The 15,698-nt window shown below is 41.1% G+C and overlaps 2 protein-coding genes and 1 long non-coding RNA gene across 5 annotated transcripts in view; 2 read left to right on the plus strand and 1 right to left on the minus strand.

The window, feature by feature from the left end:
- Window positions 1-6: 6 nt before the first annotated feature.
- On the plus strand, window positions 7-9,103 carry nop14 (NOP14 nucleolar protein homolog (yeast)). Its single transcript, XM_008326095.3, has 19 exons — window positions 7-249; window positions 797-979; window positions 1,484-1,618; window positions 1,715-1,856; window positions 1,982-2,127; window positions 2,340-2,468; window positions 2,550-2,672; window positions 2,778-2,909; window positions 3,010-3,391; window positions 3,504-3,634; window positions 3,726-3,811; window positions 4,058-4,193; window positions 4,448-4,549; window positions 5,557-5,710; window positions 5,805-5,964; window positions 7,969-8,116; window positions 8,206-8,324; window positions 8,407-8,562; window positions 8,760-9,103. Exons 2-19 carry the CDS (start codon window positions 797-799, stop codon window positions 8,854-8,856), a joined length of 2,661 nt encoding a protein of 886 aa, XP_008324317.1. The 5' UTR covers window positions 7-249; the 3' UTR covers window positions 8,857-9,103.
- Window positions 9,104-10,921: 1,818 nt separating this feature from the next.
- LOC103390286 (alpha-synuclein-like) overlaps window positions 10,922-15,698 on the minus strand; it is a 9,511-nt gene continuing 4,734 nt past the window's right edge. Inside the window, exons 4-6 of the mRNA XM_008326096.3 lie at window positions 14,674-14,816; window positions 11,671-11,742; window positions 10,922-11,103 (exon numbers count right to left, since the gene is read on the minus strand). Coding sequence (XP_008324318.1) covers window positions 11,086-11,103; window positions 11,671-11,742; window positions 14,674-14,816 — 233 coding nt within the window. The 3' untranslated portion in view covers window positions 10,922-11,085. The remainder of the gene's footprint in view (window positions 11,104-11,670; window positions 11,743-14,673; window positions 14,817-15,698) is intronic.
- LOC112488029 (uncharacterized) overlaps window positions 14,824-15,698 on the plus strand; it is a 3,126-nt gene continuing 2,251 nt past the window's right edge. Inside the window, exons 1-3 of one of the 3 annotated variants that reach the window (XR_003051693.1) lie at window positions 14,824-14,958; window positions 15,077-15,227; window positions 15,319-15,419. This is a non-coding gene — a long non-coding RNA (uncharacterized LOC112488029). Of the gene's footprint in view, window positions 15,228-15,318; window positions 15,420-15,698 lie in introns of all 3 variants that reach the window. The other 2 variants (XR_003051692.1, XR_003051691.1) reach the window with 2 other exon arrangements.

A 15,698-nucleotide genomic window follows, 5' to 3' on the forward strand; every position in this document is an offset into this window, starting at 1 on the left:
CCGTTGTTACCCGCAGTGTCAAGGAAGACCGAGAGAGGCGCTGTGGTTTCATCATACCGGAAGTGTCTCCTTTCTTTTCCTTTGGTTTGAACTTTGACCTGCGGCTCCGCATGTTGATGGGCCACTGTAAACCAACGTGGATGGGAAAACATAAGTGTTTTTTCATTTAATTTCTTCGCTCACAAAACTTAACCATCTCATGTTTTAGCGGTTTGGATTTTCGGAGTAGACCGCTCGGCGCCTACAAAGGTAAAGGCTTAAAAATAACTACGGCAAGCCTCGTCCTGTGTTTAAACCTCGTATGGCATAATTGCTATTATGTGTCCAAACCTAGATTATGTTAACTAAAAATCCTAGTTGCTTATTTTTTTGATTTACTTGTTGCATTCATTTGTTGAAATGATTTAACACATGTAAAATGTAAAAGTAACTTTTACCTGTACATGTAAAAGTTAGATTTTCTGCCACGAATTTCACTGAATAGTACACACATTATTTCTCCACATATCACTTATTACCGAGGCTTACTTAAAAACCGTATTACCGAGGCTTACTTAAAAAAAAAAACAACTGAAAAGCATTATTCATATTTTATGTAATATAAAATTCTGTCAGTTTCCCACCCTAAGAATCTCTAACACAACAGATGTCATCCGTAATCTGATGAAATTCAGTGAAATGCTCTTTTTCTGATCACATAGAAAAGGGGAAATGGCTGACGTAATAAATGTACTGCATATGGAACACGGCTCGTTGTAAATCCTTCTGCCTTTTTTAATCTTTGTCTCTGACACAGATGGGAAAAGTACCAAAGAAGAAGAACCTCGCAGACAAGGTCCGCAAGGCCAAAACCTCCACTGAGATCAAAAACAACCCGTTTGAGGTGAAAATTAACAGGAAGAAGTTTGATGTTCTGGGACGAAAAACCAAGCATGATGTGGGTCTGCCTGGTGTATCTCGATCCAAGGCCATTAATAAGGTAAGACAACTCTCATGGTGCCACCTCCACCACATTGTCCTTGCTCTGCAGGGCATCAGTGCAATCATTTTACACATAAAAAACATTTTCACTGTTATAATTTTTTTTTTTTAATTTAATTTGTTGTTGTAACATTGAAGACACATTCTCCCAAGAGCTAAATGAGGAGAGTTTTAAAAAAAATTAAATCCTCCAAGATGTTTATTAGCACAAGAATGTGAAAGGAAAGTTATTGGTAATAAAATGACATGGGATTCTGTGTTATGTTGCTGTTACAAAGTCTACTGTAAATCAATGAAAGATGGGTTTCTGGCAGCAGTGTGTCACAGCTCAGCACTTATTTGCCAGTGTCTGTGCTGTGAAGCTCTGAATTTACAGCATCATGCTGTGTTAGAGATTATGTCCAGGCTGGACTGAGACTTATGTAAGGACAAGAACACTCTGCTCACAAGAGTCAACTTTTCTTCAGTGGTATAAAAAAACATCTTTATCTTTGACTTCTAGAGGAAAGAGACCCTTCTGAAGGAATTCAAACAGAAGAACAAATCCAGCAAGTTCATTGACAGGCGCTTTGGAGAGTATGACACCAAGATGGCGCCGGAAGACAAAATCCTGAAGAGATTTGCCATGGAGAGACAGGTCAGGAATGTGGTCATTGGCCCTAGAAGAATTGTTTTTGTTGTTCATCACCTTGTCAACGTTGTATTTCTGACTGTATTTGTCTTCATCTTCCAGCGTGTCCACGAGAAGAAGGACATGTACAACCTGAATGAGGAGGAGGAGTTGACTCATTACGGACAATCACTGGCTGAAATGGAGAAATTCACTGACGCTGTTAATAGCGATGATGAGTCAGAGGAGAAAGGCCTTCTGTCTGGTGAGTGGTGCTAAGGTTAGCTTGTTGCTAACAAGCTTTAAACTCAGTTTTGCGTTTAAAAGTATTCTTATGAACTCGTTAAGCTGTGAACATAAAGGGTGAGCACGTTTTTCTCCTTTCCACAGCTGAGCTGACGGCCTCCCACTTTGGGGGAGGAGGAGGTCTCCTTAGGAGGAAAACAGGAGATAAGTCTGAGGAGGAAGGAAACCAAAGGGCCAAGTCCAGACAGGAGCTGATTGAGGAGCTCATCCAGAAGTCCAAGCAGGAGAAGGTGAGTGAGTGAGTGAGTGAGGAGGAGCAGGAGCGTGCTGATCCAAGCAGGAGAAGGTGAGTGAGGAGGAGCAGGAGCGTGCTGTGGCTGTTTGGAACTCCTGGTTCTACATTTAAAAACATGTCGTTCTGTGTCATTTTCCCTTCATTTATTTGTTATTGTTCAGATTTTGTTATGGTCCAGATGTTAATGGTTTACCTTTTTCTTCTCAGCGTGAACGGCAGGCTCAGAAAGAGGAGTCTCAGGTGCTGACAGAGAAGCTGGACCAGGAGTGGAAGAACATCCAGGCCCTAATAGTGAAGAAGACACCCAAGGCTGACAAACCAGAGGAAAAGCCCAAGGTAGGGTGGTTACAGTGGACCAGAAGACTGTCCACGGTGTCCGTCCATCTAATTGAAGTCTGACTATTCTTTGACCTCCAGCTGGACGAATATGACATGAGGGTCAGAGAGCTGGGCTTTGAGATGAAGGCTCAGCCCTCAGAGAAGATGAAGACCCCAGAGCAGCTGGCCAGGGAGGAGAGGGAGAAGCTGCAGAAACTAGAGGTACTTTCATGGTCTGCAGTTCTAAATGTACAACACATTTATCTTCAGTGGAAACTTCGTCTTCATCCTCTTAGATCCTGGATTTAAAAAATGTTTTTTCTCTAGGCGGACCGGCTGAGGAGGATGATGGGAGATGAGGCTGTTGACAGCGCACCGACTCGGAATCACATTTCTGCTGATGATCTTAATGATGGTTTCATCCTGGATAAAAACGACAAGAAGACATTGTCCTATAAGGTATTAGACAGTATTTTGAGTATTTGTTTTCTAGTAATTCTTTGATAAATATTTGGGTTTTCACCTAAAACCTAAATGTTTGTTTCTTCTGTAACGTTAGGATGGAAAGTGGAACATCGGAGAAGAGGAAGGTGGTGATGATGAAGAAGAGGGGGAGAATGGTGAGGAGGCAGAATTAGAAGCAGAAGAGGAGGATGAAGATGAGGAAGGAGAAGAAGAAGAGGAAGAAGGCGAATTGGAGGATGAAGGAGATGAGGAGGAAGAAGGGAGTGAATTGGAGGAAGAAGGAGATGAGGAGGAGGAGGAGGGGGGTAGTGAGGCAGATGGCCACTCTGACCTGGACTCTGATCAGGAAAGTGAAGATGAGGGAAAAGTACAGAAGGACGAAGAGGAGGATGGTGCTAAATCAAAGAGTCTGACCAAGGAGGAGGTGAAGGCTCAGCAGGAGGCTGCCAAAGCAGAGCTCCCCTACACGTTCACTGGTGAATACAACGTTAAACATGTTTTGTTTTGTTTTTTTAAATATTCGTTTCATAGAAAGTTTATATTTTTCTGTTAGCTTCAGTATTCATCTTGTCCTCTGGACTTCTCCAGCTCCAGAGAGCTACAATGACCTGAAAGATCTGCTCAGTGGCCACACCTCTGACAACCAGCGCCTCATTGTGGCCAGAACTCAGAAGTGCAACCACCCCAGCCTGGCTGTAGGGAATAAGCTCAAACTGCAGGTACAGTATGAAGCTGGCCTTAGGCTTTTAAAGACTTGTTTTTGTCAGAGTTGTGAAAACAGTGTGAAAATATCTTCATGTGTTTCTATAGAAACTGTTTGGTTTTCTGTTGGAGTACATTGGAGAACTGGCCACTAGAAGTCCACCTGAGCTGAGGACCATCGATAAACTCATCCCGTGGGTTATTTTGAATCTACAGTAGTGTTCTTAAAGTCTTAGTTTGTTGTTGTTGTTACAATTTACTCTGTAAAAAACAAAAAATATAATGACAGCTGTAGAAGACTGAAGGTAATGAATCTGAATTTTACGTGGAATCTGGGTTGGTTTGTCAAGAGAAGAGAAGAGCAAGTTTAGAGAAGAAGTTTAAAACCTTGAAGAGGTTTTCATCTCATTATTTTTCCCGTTGTTTCTGTCCCTTTGCAGAGAGCTGTACGCCCTGTGTCAGATGTTTCCAGAAGCAGCCTGTAAAGCCATGCAGACCGTCCTGGCAGATGATGCTCACAGCATGGAGGAGGTGCTTGAGGTCAAAGGGCGAATCCCTTTCCCATCCTTAGAAATGGTGAGATTATTTATTATTTAAAAAACTAATGGCTCTAAATATGTCTTGTTGTGATGACTTGATAAATCAGTCATCATTATGAGAGTATGTTTGGGCGTGTTATTAAAACTAAAATATGTAAATGTAATGTTTAGTATTTGCTGGTGTCGTCAGTCTAACACTGAACTTCCTGTCCATCTGAAAACCAGTGTGGGACATTCTTTCTTCTTTTTAATGACAGAGTTCCATAACCTGTGTGTGTTTGTTGTTTCCAGCTGATTTACCTGAAGGTGACGGCGCTGCTGTTTCCAACCTCTGACTTCAGACACCCAGTCACTACTCCAGCTCTGCTCTACATCAGCCAGGCTCTCACTAAGGTAACTCACAGAAACAGAAATATACTGTACAACCAGACCAAATAACACAGCAGCCATGGTGATGTAATTTAATCAGATACATTGACTAAGAAATGCTGCAGGGTTTTCTTATCAGACAGATTCCAGTCTCCACAGACTCTCCTCACGTGGCGCTATTAGCATATGAGCTAACAACAGCTAATTGATGCGTCAACGTTGGGCGACAGCACCACTGTCACTGAGCTAAATATGTTTAAAGCTTAATTATTTTTAAACACAAGAGTTGACAGAGCTGTACAATTTCATTTCTGCAAAGCTTTAAGAAGCATTTGAACTTTGTTTGTTAACAGATTTGGACTTTGTTTATGGTTGTAATAACCTTATATATGTATTATGTAAATGTAAAGTTAGCCTTTGTTAATATCTATTATTCTTAATGTTCCTTTTCACGAGTTTACAGCGACAGATGAAACAGTCATATTAAAAATTGTACATTTTATTTTCATTAGTTATATTTTATTTATTTATTTTTTAACATATTTGTGTCCTTTATATATTTGTTTAACAAAGACAAGTGCATCCTGTACAATACTGTACTTGACATTTTATATATATTTTTTTATAAAATTCTTTACATATTTCATGTCAGGCACTACATTTTAATTTAACATTTCATGCTACATGTACAATTTCTTTCACATGGACGTCATGTACATCCAGCAGCGGACTATAGTCTAATACCTTTTCTAAACAAAATAATTTTCACCAAAAATACCTCCAAAAATATTTGTCAATGCCTTTGATATCTGGGGAAATTCTTCTTAAATAGTTTTTTATCTGCGTATATGTCTGCATTACATGTTTAAATATTATTAATATTTTATGTAATTCTTTCCAGATTTTCTTTTATATTTTGGCATACATTATGTTTACAACATTATTTTTCATTTTTTTTAATTGCTTTTTTTTTTTTTCACTACGCCATGATTTCAGCTCTGTGTTTGTCTTTTGTCTTTGTCCGACCTCAGTGTCCAGTGAGATCCTTACAGGACGTCACGTCTGGTTTACTGCTGTGCTGTCTGGCCGTGGAGTATGTCTCGTTTTCAAAGCGCTTTGTACCCGAGCTCATCAACTTCCTGGCTGGAACTCTCCATCTGGCTGTGAAGGACAAGACCTCTCTAGGTAACTGCACATTTTCTCAAGACCGCCATGTTTTTGTCAGCAGCTACGTTCCTAACGCAAAGCTGATCTGACTGACCTCTACTCTCCGTCACAGGTTACACCGTGGCGCCGCCCTTCAGGTCGTCAGGGAAGAACTGTGACCTGCTGCTGGTGTCTGATGCTGAATCATCTCAGAACTGGAGCAAAAAACAACTGCGTCTGTCTGATACACAACATCTAGAGCTCAGGACTGACCTTGACAGAGATCATCACAGGTAGGTGGCTGTAGTAACATACACTGATCTGATTCACCGAGAAAGCATCACTGTCCGTTTCGCTGTTTATATACAACAGATACATGTTACACTGAGTTTTTTTCTTCCCATTCCATAGACATGTGACAAACGTTTTCATTTATTAATATTATTTTTTTGTCCAAGTCACTCGTAACTTGGAAAACTTGTATTTCAGGTAGCTAGTATCTTGATACTTATTTACATATATGTAAAGGGATCATAAATGAGGCTTGAACCAATCAGGTAGTGGCTCCGTATGGACTAAAGGTCAAATAAAGTTTTTTTTTTATGGTTGATTTTTTTTTTTTTTTCATACCTGTTGACTTGACTTGTTTACTCGTAACTTGGAAAACTCATATTTTGGGGGAGCTCATGTCTTGAAGCCCCTCTGTATGTTGTAGCTGTTGTAGATGGGGCACAAACTGACAGACTCACTTTCAAGAAGCAAGTGCTCCTTTATTAGGCAACTTATGACACCTCTCACACCTCATCTTTATGGGTGTGAAATGTGTCAAATTAATCAGTGGTTAGGATTGAGCTTTAAACGCTGTATATCATACCATTACAGGCACAGTAGGATGTTTTTCTCATGTGTGGTGTAACTCAGGGTAAATGTCAAAGAAGTGAAACTGCTGCATTAATATGTGTGGTCGAAGGACTTGATTTCTTTTTTCTGTCAGTAAATTAACACGCAGCACTGAAGCCTGTACCTGTTTCGGAGTTGACTCGTCGGTTTGTGAGGAGTCGCCTTCCTGCTTTCACACAGCAGCTGGTGCGTGGGCTCGGAGCGAGTCTTCCAAACAGGCTTCAGTGAACCATGGAGGACCACAGTGTTTCACTTCATTCAGTCTCTATTTGTTGAATATTAATGATAATATTAATACAAGACGTCGTATAACACTTCCATCACAGCTAACATTGACTGTTAAATAATGATCATCATTTCTTGTTGGGGCATGTGGAGATACGTGTCCTCTTTCCTTCCACCTGGGACCTGGGAGTTTTCTTAATGTTCTCATTTTCACGCTCCTCCAGGCCACACTCTGACACCCGCTCTCAGCAGTTGTGTGTGAACACAGTGTTAGCTGTTGGTAATTACTACCCTGGTGATGCTGCGGAGCCTTGGGGCGAGGGCACTGCTGTAGAAGTGTGTGTGTGTGTGTGTTAACATGTCAAGATGATCACATGACATTTCACCCAGCTCTGTGGAAATCATCATTTACCAACGATTCAAAGTTGAAGTCAAAACTGAGGCCGATTTAATCCGTAGGACGATTGATTTTCAGACTCAGATATTCACAGCAGCGTTCATATCAGGGGACTGACGTTCCATGATGCAAGATTTACTCATCGTAAGCAAGCGTTTAGCATCATTCGTCTGCTGTTAGGGATGCCACAGGCAGGGAAATGTTGACCTGCCTCTCTGTTGGTACGTACTGCAATAGTTGTGGAATTTTAAATGAGTCCAAAACTTCTTTATTTTATTTTTATTTTTTTGCCATTTATAAATTTAAGTAAATGTTTTTTGTTTTTGTTTTTTAAATTCAGTGTTGAAATGTGAACACCATAATCTAAATATCCTCTGGATTCTTTAGTTTTAGATGTTTATGAACCACATGAGAAGTCAGGTATATAAAAAAAAAAAACCACCAAAAAAAAGACTTGATTTTATATTTAGTCCATAGGGAGCCACTACCTGATTGGTTCAAGCCTAATTTATGATCCTTTTACACATGTAAATAAGTACAGTGGGGCTTCAAGATATGAGCTCCCAGAAATTCGAGTTTTCCAAGTTACAAATAACCAACTTTTGCAAGATTTACCTCGTGATACGAGGAAACAGTGTTCAGAGTGTTCAACAGAGCTCCATGTTTGCAAGATTTACCTCGTGTTCAGAGTGTTCAACAGAGCTCCATTTTTCTGTTTTCTGAGACAATAACAAAGGAAATGAGAGCATGAACTGATGTCTCTGCTCCTCCACAGGTTGATGTGTTTGTCTACCAGCCTGGACCTGGTGAAGCGCTGCTGTCTACTGTACAAAGAGCTCCCATCCTTTCCACACATCTTCCAACCAATCAGAACACTGCTTTCCAAACACCTTTCATCTCAAATGTTACCAGAGTCTCTGCAGGTTGGTATCCATCAGAGTTCTCATTTCTAACTGCTAACAACAACATTAGACTGTTTTTGTTAAAAAAAGAATGGTTGTTTTTGTGTCAGGAGCTCCACAGTTCCATCCTGGAGAACATCAGCAGTTCCTCCGTTCCTAACAACCGACTGGTGTTTGAGAAGAAGAAACCAATCCCTCTGAAGCTGTTCACACCCAAGATAGTCGAAGTGTAAGCTGTGCGTCGGGCTGTGTGTAAACACACGGTGTGTGTGTGTTTGAGATATCTGACCAGCCTCTGTGACACTCCTCAGGTTGGACTACGGCAAGAAGCGAGGCTGCAGCAAAGAGGAGCGGGACAAGGAGCGACTCAAACACAAGTACAAGAAGGAGTTCAAGGGAGCTTTGAGGGAGATCAGGAAGGACTCACGATTCCTGGCCAGAGAGAAGCTCAGTGAGGTCATGAACAGGTACGGATGAAAGAGTGGAGCTATAACGATGCCGACATCAAATGAATTCAAAAGAAATTATTGACCTGGTATTAGCCAAGTCTAATGAGTACATACTGTAGTACTGCAGTACTACAACTGATCTCTCCACTAGCCCAGGTACCACCAGTGGTTTTTGCAAGCTGTGAATCTTTGTTTTTCTACTTTTTGTCTTACAGAGACTCAGACCGGAAGAGGAAGGTGAAGGAGCTGATGGGCAGCCTGGCCACTCAGGAGGGAGAGTGGAAGGCTCTGAAGAGGAAGAAGAGGAAGTGAAGAGGGAACGAGGGAGAATTCAATTCTCATTGTTCTTCTCCTTTGAACTTCTGGTGTGGATAAAAAAGCAAAAGAACTCTGAACTGTGTAGGTTCCTTTTCATATTCAACGATACTTCAACATTTCACACATTTTATACCGTTTGAGAATGAGCTAGGATCATGATGGAGATCAAGTTTTTAAATTTCCTGCTGTTTTTTTTTTTAAATAAGTAAAAGAAAAACCAGTGAATTCTGAGCTTTGAAGTCCATCACTCCATCGTGTCTTGGTGTCTTATCAAAGGTTTCTCTATCGTTCTGCAGTTTTTTTTTTCCAGAAACAGAAAAATAAACTGTCATCAGCAAACATGTTGATCTGAGCTGCCTCTCGGTAAAACCCTCTGCCCAGACCAACTGGTCCAGGGGGTTAGCTTGACCTCAGAAAGCAGTGCATTTGTCTTACATCCAGGGGGTTGTGGGATCGATTCCACATATTTTCTATGTCATCAGGCTAGAGAAGTACAAGTACAGACTGTTAATCAGAGATATCTGTGAATTTACGGCTCGCTCGTGGTTCGCCACCCAGATGTTTTCTCTTTTTTTTTAAATGACAGTCTCTTCTGGAGTTTGGTGTTGTTGAACGTGACCGTTTGGTTTTTGACATTTTCTCTAAACACTTGAGGAAAAGGTCTGCAAAGATTAAAGATTATCAGGAGTATGTAAACAATGTATGCAGCTGGTTGAAGACCAGGACAGTGCCTAGTACCTAGACAGTCCAGTATGTGATCTAGACCCGTCTCCTCTTCCACTCTCAGGACCAGTGCCTAGTACCTAGACAGTCCAGTGTGGGATCTAGACCCGTCTCCTCTTCCACTCTTTGTCCTGTTCATTGATGGACTAACTGCGTCACTAGATTTTGGGATTACTTCCTGGTATAAAACCTGTAACAAAACTTCAATATTTTTAAAATGGTTTCCTGTTTAATTTTGGTGAAAGATTTCATGTTTGCTTTGATTTATTGTATTTCAGTCATTGACAACAAAAACAGTTTGAACTTATAAATCCTGCCTTGGAACTTTTTGACTCACTCAGGTATATGAGATTATAAAGATTATATTTGGTTAATCGTCTGATAATAGTGTTGCCCACAGGCCTCTGCTTGTGCTTTAGTTTTCCAAACTAGGGATTTCCGATATTAACTTTTTGCCGATATTGTCCAAACACTTAATTTCCGATTCCGATATCAACCAATACAGATATAGACCTGGTAATATTTATTTATCTCTACAAACCACTGTACGTGTATCAGATTAATAAAGTGAGCTGCAATGCTGCCATCTAGTGACCTGCACTCTAATATACAGCTGTTTATTCCCAAAACTATTTTTAGGGCAGACATCATTTGGTGAAACCCAGGCATTGCATTATTGGCTTTTCATTATCGGAGGAAAAACCAATAACGATTCTTACAGATATTTCATAATATGCTAATATCGACCAATAATATCGGCCGACCGATATTATCAACCCATTTGATATTGGACCGATAATATTCCTAACATATGAAGTTGTTTGTTGTAACAAAAGCATATAGTGTTATTTTTCTTCAATCTGAAGTCCGTCTTTGTAAAGATAAAAATCAACATCAGTCCAAATAATAATAATAATTCATTTTTTATTCAACACAGGGATTAAGTACAGTTCACTCTCGTGAACTCTCGCTCTTGTTCTTCATTAATCCCTCAGGAGGAGATTTGAATGTGTAATTTCAATAGCAGCAATAACTTAAATACAGATGCACAGAAAGCTCAACAGGTCAATGTTTCACTGCAGAAAACTGACGGTTCACAGACAAAAATATAGAATGTCTGTCATTGTCACTGGGACACTGTATTCATACTGAGACACGGAGAGAGACTGCCATATAATTCCATGTTAGAGTTACTGACCACGGAGACGACACACACACTCACACACACACATTGACAGGTGGCCTTTAGGAGGAGGGAGTCATCGTGAATATCAACTTGACACAGATGACACACACCTGAGATTCCTGTAAGGACTGAAACACACACACACACGACATCAGCTCCTTTTACTTACACTGCTTACACATATAGTGCTGTACAGACGCACACACACACACGGACACACACAGATGGCGACCAAACGAGGCACGACGGGACTTGGCAGAGCGACATGGAATGTTTTCGTTCATTGGTCTTTGATTGAGAAGCTCGGGGTGAGATTAGTCGTCAGAGTCGTCCTGAGAGAGGAGAGAGAAAAACAAACTGGGCTGTGAACCAACAACGCAGTACATTTAAATGAAGTACCACTCAGTATTTACTGTCAAAGTTTCCGTGTTTTTGTGTTTCCTCCTCCCAGTATTTTATCTTTTAATTACTACAGTACTTCTATCCAAGTGCGTGTTACACGTAACAATCCTTCTTGTTCCACTACTTAAATCCTTAGAGCAGACCAGGATAAACTATGGCCCGTGGGCCAGATACGGCCCGCTGGGCTGTCTAATCCCGGCCGCCAAATGTTGGTACGAGGTACGGTAAAGACTGACGTCAATCCTTCTGTTTCATGCATTACAACAAATCGGCTGTAATTTCTGTTGATGCCACTAGGTGGCGGCAGATAAACTGTGCCAGATTACCTTTAAACTTTTTTTTTGTCTAAAGAGCCTAAAGATTGGGCTCAGGAGCAATAGTAAGAGGTCAAGTGGTTTGACGAGTCCAAGTTTTCCCTGTTCTAAGGTTATTACCCATAATACTCTACGTATACTGTGTACTATCTGTATACTAACTAGTACTGTTTGTCGTCCTACCTCTGTGGCATCAGGAGTGTCGGTGTCCACCGGTGACTCTGCCAAGTTCAGTGCTGCAGAAGCATCGTCACCCTGGAATGAAGACAGAGCAGTGGAGTCACATGACCAGTGGAGGTCAATGCTAGCTTTTTCTTTTTGTTACACTTTTTGCCATTTTCTAATACATCCTGGTACTTTTTGCTTTATTCTCTGATTGTTTTACACATTTTAAATCTAATATTTTCTTATTTGGTGTGTTTAATTTTTCATTTCAACTTTTCATTTTCCTAGTTTAATGTTTACTGTGATGGCTAGTTGCTAACATTTTAGCTTTTCTATGCTAGCTTTTACTTTTTATAAGGCTCACTTGTCTTTTTGAACAACTTTTAGAATAGCATTTTCTTTTGGATTTTTTTTTAAAAAAGGTTAAATCTGGGATAACTGACTTTTTTGTGCTCTATTTTTATAAAATGGTTATGTTAGCATCTAAAATACAAGAGCTAAAATTAGCTGTTTGTGTTTCTCAGACTAATGTTCCAAATTCTAAGAGGGCAATAACGGCACCACACTTTAGAATTTCAAGGGCAAATATGGATTTTTTTGTGTAGTTTATATGCAGCAACCAAAGCAAAGTTCAAACCCTTGTGTGATGTGTGTAGCTGCAGGACGTTGATTCTGGTTTGTCGATGTCACGGCCTTTAGGAACAGTCGCACAGACACAGACTCATATCTGACTCCTGCTCTCCCCATCACACGGTAAAGGCCACTTGTATTTGTTCTAGCACAGACGATGTGTGTGTGAGAGTGTGTGTTGGTCAGTGTGAGTGCGTGGGCAGCTGAGACGGAGACAAGACAGAAAGTGCTAATGAAGAAGAACGCTGCCGCGGGGCCGTCCCTCTCTTTGAGCTCCACACATGTTTTGATTACCGTGCGCCTTGACCTTTGTTGATGGCGAGTGGTGACAGTGCACTGACTTTCGAGTGTGTGTGTGTGTGTGTGTGAGACTCTCACTGACATATCTTTACCACGTCTGTTGCATTTTAAGAGCTCCGTCTTTTCGACCATGTCTATGACGAACGGCAACATTTTTTATTATTTTCACTGTGGTCAGATCAAAAGACGAGCTAAAATGAAAGAACGGAAAAGGAAAATTCTTCGTCCACAGACTCTCTGTCTCTTTATCGTTCAGCCACACAAACGACACCGGACTAAGACACGACTGTTGTCGTGTGCTCCCTTCTACCGTCCTGTCTTTTGTCTCCTGGTGTGAGTCTCCAGCAGCCTGGCGAAGTGAACAGATGATGAGATTAATCAAGACTCAGTCTCCTGCTATCCACCGTCAACTGGAGTACGTGGGCGTGTGTGTGTGTGTAAGTGTGTGTGTTACAGGACACAGGAGACCGTCTAAGATGAGCTCTCTCAACCTGGCATGATTCTTAAATGAAACCCACGTTAAAAATAATATTTAAATGACCTGGAAATGAGAAAATGAGGACGATGTGCAGTGCCGTGCTCGTCGGTCTCACCGGGAACGCCGGGATTTTTTGTCAGTTGGTCAACACCTCGGGAGTGTGAGAGCTGACTTCCTGTTTGTTCAACTGTTTGTGACAAATCAAGTTTGTCCTGTTACTGGATTTTATAATGAAGTGGGTTATTTCCCAGGTGAGGCGGCGTCACACCAAAAACTGTAGTGTTTTTGTCGACTGAAATGACACGACTGCAGGGTTTGTGTCAAAGAAATGAAATCTCTGGGATGGGATTTCTGTGATCTGTCATTGACCTTTTCTTGTGTTTCTGTTGTCTGAGAATTGACTCCAAAAAAAGGCAATAATGCAACGTTTTCAAAGCTAACCATGGTTTGTCCTGGGGTAGATGTGTGTGTGTGTGTGTGTTACTAATGGCTGACAGTATAAAATGTTGAGGATTCCCTAGTGTTTCTTTGATAATTAAGGGATTAAAAATGACGATGATGGCAACCGACATGAAACAAACCAAAGGAAACGTTAGATCGACTCATTTCCTGCTGCTCTGGGCAGAGAGAGAAAAAAACGGTGAGCACAGGATCTCAAATGACAGCAGATTTTTATCACTTCCTTATTGTGGAAATTGATCAGTGGAGGAGAATATTAGCCCTGAAAAACAGTAACTGTTTTAATGAGGTGCAAATATCCATCCATCTGGAATCGCTTAATTATTTTCAGAGTAAAAAAAAAAAAAGAGCTATTTTTTTTTTTTGATAAATGACCGAAATCCCTAAAAACATATGTGGGAATTACAAAGAAAATGTATTACAGAAAAACTCTTCAGCATCGCAGTAAATGGATGTGTCTGGATGCTCTGTTCACACAAACTGATTGATGAGCCGTAGCCTCAGCTGTAACCACTGTTCACTTATTGGAGGAAGACACGGCAGAATTGGAAAGTGTTGACAAATGAGTCCAGGTCAGGAGGTCGTAGTGACAACGCTGAAGGATTACACGTGTTTTGAAACATTTCCTGAAAAATGAGTAATTACTGCGCTGTATTATTATTATTATTATATTTTAATTTTCCTCTTCTTCTGTTTCTTTTTTAAAATTGCATAGAGAAATTTCGATAAAATAAGAATTACAGCAGGAAAAAGAACAATGTTTTTCTCCAGTCAGTCCTGTGTGCACGTGTTTATCATTAATACCAATTTATTACTGATTTAAAAAAAAAAAACAACCCAAAAATTTTACAAATGAAAAAAAATTCAACATGACAACCATTGCAGGGTTTCTGTTGAATTTCTGTAGAACGTATCTTAGCATTGACTTTCTGGTTGAGCGTTACCATAGCAACAGTTGACTAACGTGTGAGCTGTTGTCCGTGTGGTTGTAAAAATATAATTTTTACTTTTACTGCTTCACGACTGAATCTGTGTTTTTACAACTAAACGGAACTTTTTCTCTAGTCTCATAAACATATGACTTAAAATGACCATAAATTGTGAGAGTTACAGCCCTCCTTACCCCCTCACCCCTTCAGCAGCACCTGTCTTACCTGCTTGGCGGGCTCCTTCTTGACCAATCCTGTGGCGGCGACGATGTTGCTCGCACCCCCCACGGTTTTCTGGGCCACAGCCGTCACCCCGGTAACCACCGCCTCACCCACCTGAGACACTCCAGACACAGTTTTACCTGCCACTGTGGAGCGGGGGAGGAAGAGAGGAAGATAAGAATGAGAGGAAGCAGAAGGAGCGGGAGAACACAAGAGGGCGTAGTCACACACGGGCGCAACACCTGAGGGGACGAGTACAGCAGGAGTTTCCACAACAGGAAATGACACGTGAGTTTCACTGCACTGTAGTGACTTCTCTTCAGTTGGACGTCAACAGGAAAATACTTATATTAACACGTAGCAAAGGAGCAGTCAGTAAAAACACCGGTTTGGTCTGGTCTTTTAGGACCAAGACAAACCGGGTCATTACCTTTAATGTGATCTGGTTAAGTGAATAACCTGAGGAACAGCCCTGAGGACATCTCCTCTGAAGACAGCCTCCACCTCCTATTGTCTGAGCCACAGAAAATAACTCTCGTTTTGCTGCGGTGACTTCTGTCAGTCTCATACAGTTGTGTAATATAAATATTTACTACTTATATAAACTACATTACTACATAGTATTTTTTTAAAAAATTCTTCTTTCAGCTTTTATTAAACAGGAATTGCTGTGGTGCAGTGGTTCTCAAAGTGGGGGGCATGGAGCGGAGGGAGAGCAGCAGCAATACCCCTAGCTACCAAAGCAAAAGGTTTGGAACACCTCCACCCCCCTCCCCCACCACCGCCATCAACACCATAGTGGATAATTTGCCCTTATTTCCTTTTCTGTTCCTCTTGTGCAGCAGCTCTATCTCGAACATCACCACTGCGTCTCCTTAGTACTGACCCACCATCCTCACCTCTCTAAATCAACCTCCCATCCACTCAACCTCTCCTCTTTTCTAAGTTTCTCCATCCTGCCCCCCCCCCTCCCCCCCCCCCCCCCACCCTCTGCTCCTCTGCTCACTCTTCTTACACCAAATTTGACT

The sequence above is a fragment of the Cynoglossus semilaevis genome, chromosome 14, assembly GCF_000523025.1.
Source record: "Cynoglossus semilaevis isolate Cse_v1.0 chromosome 14, Cse_v1.0, whole genome shotgun sequence".
NCBI lineage: Eukaryota > Metazoa > Chordata > Actinopteri > Pleuronectiformes > Cynoglossidae > Cynoglossus > Cynoglossus semilaevis.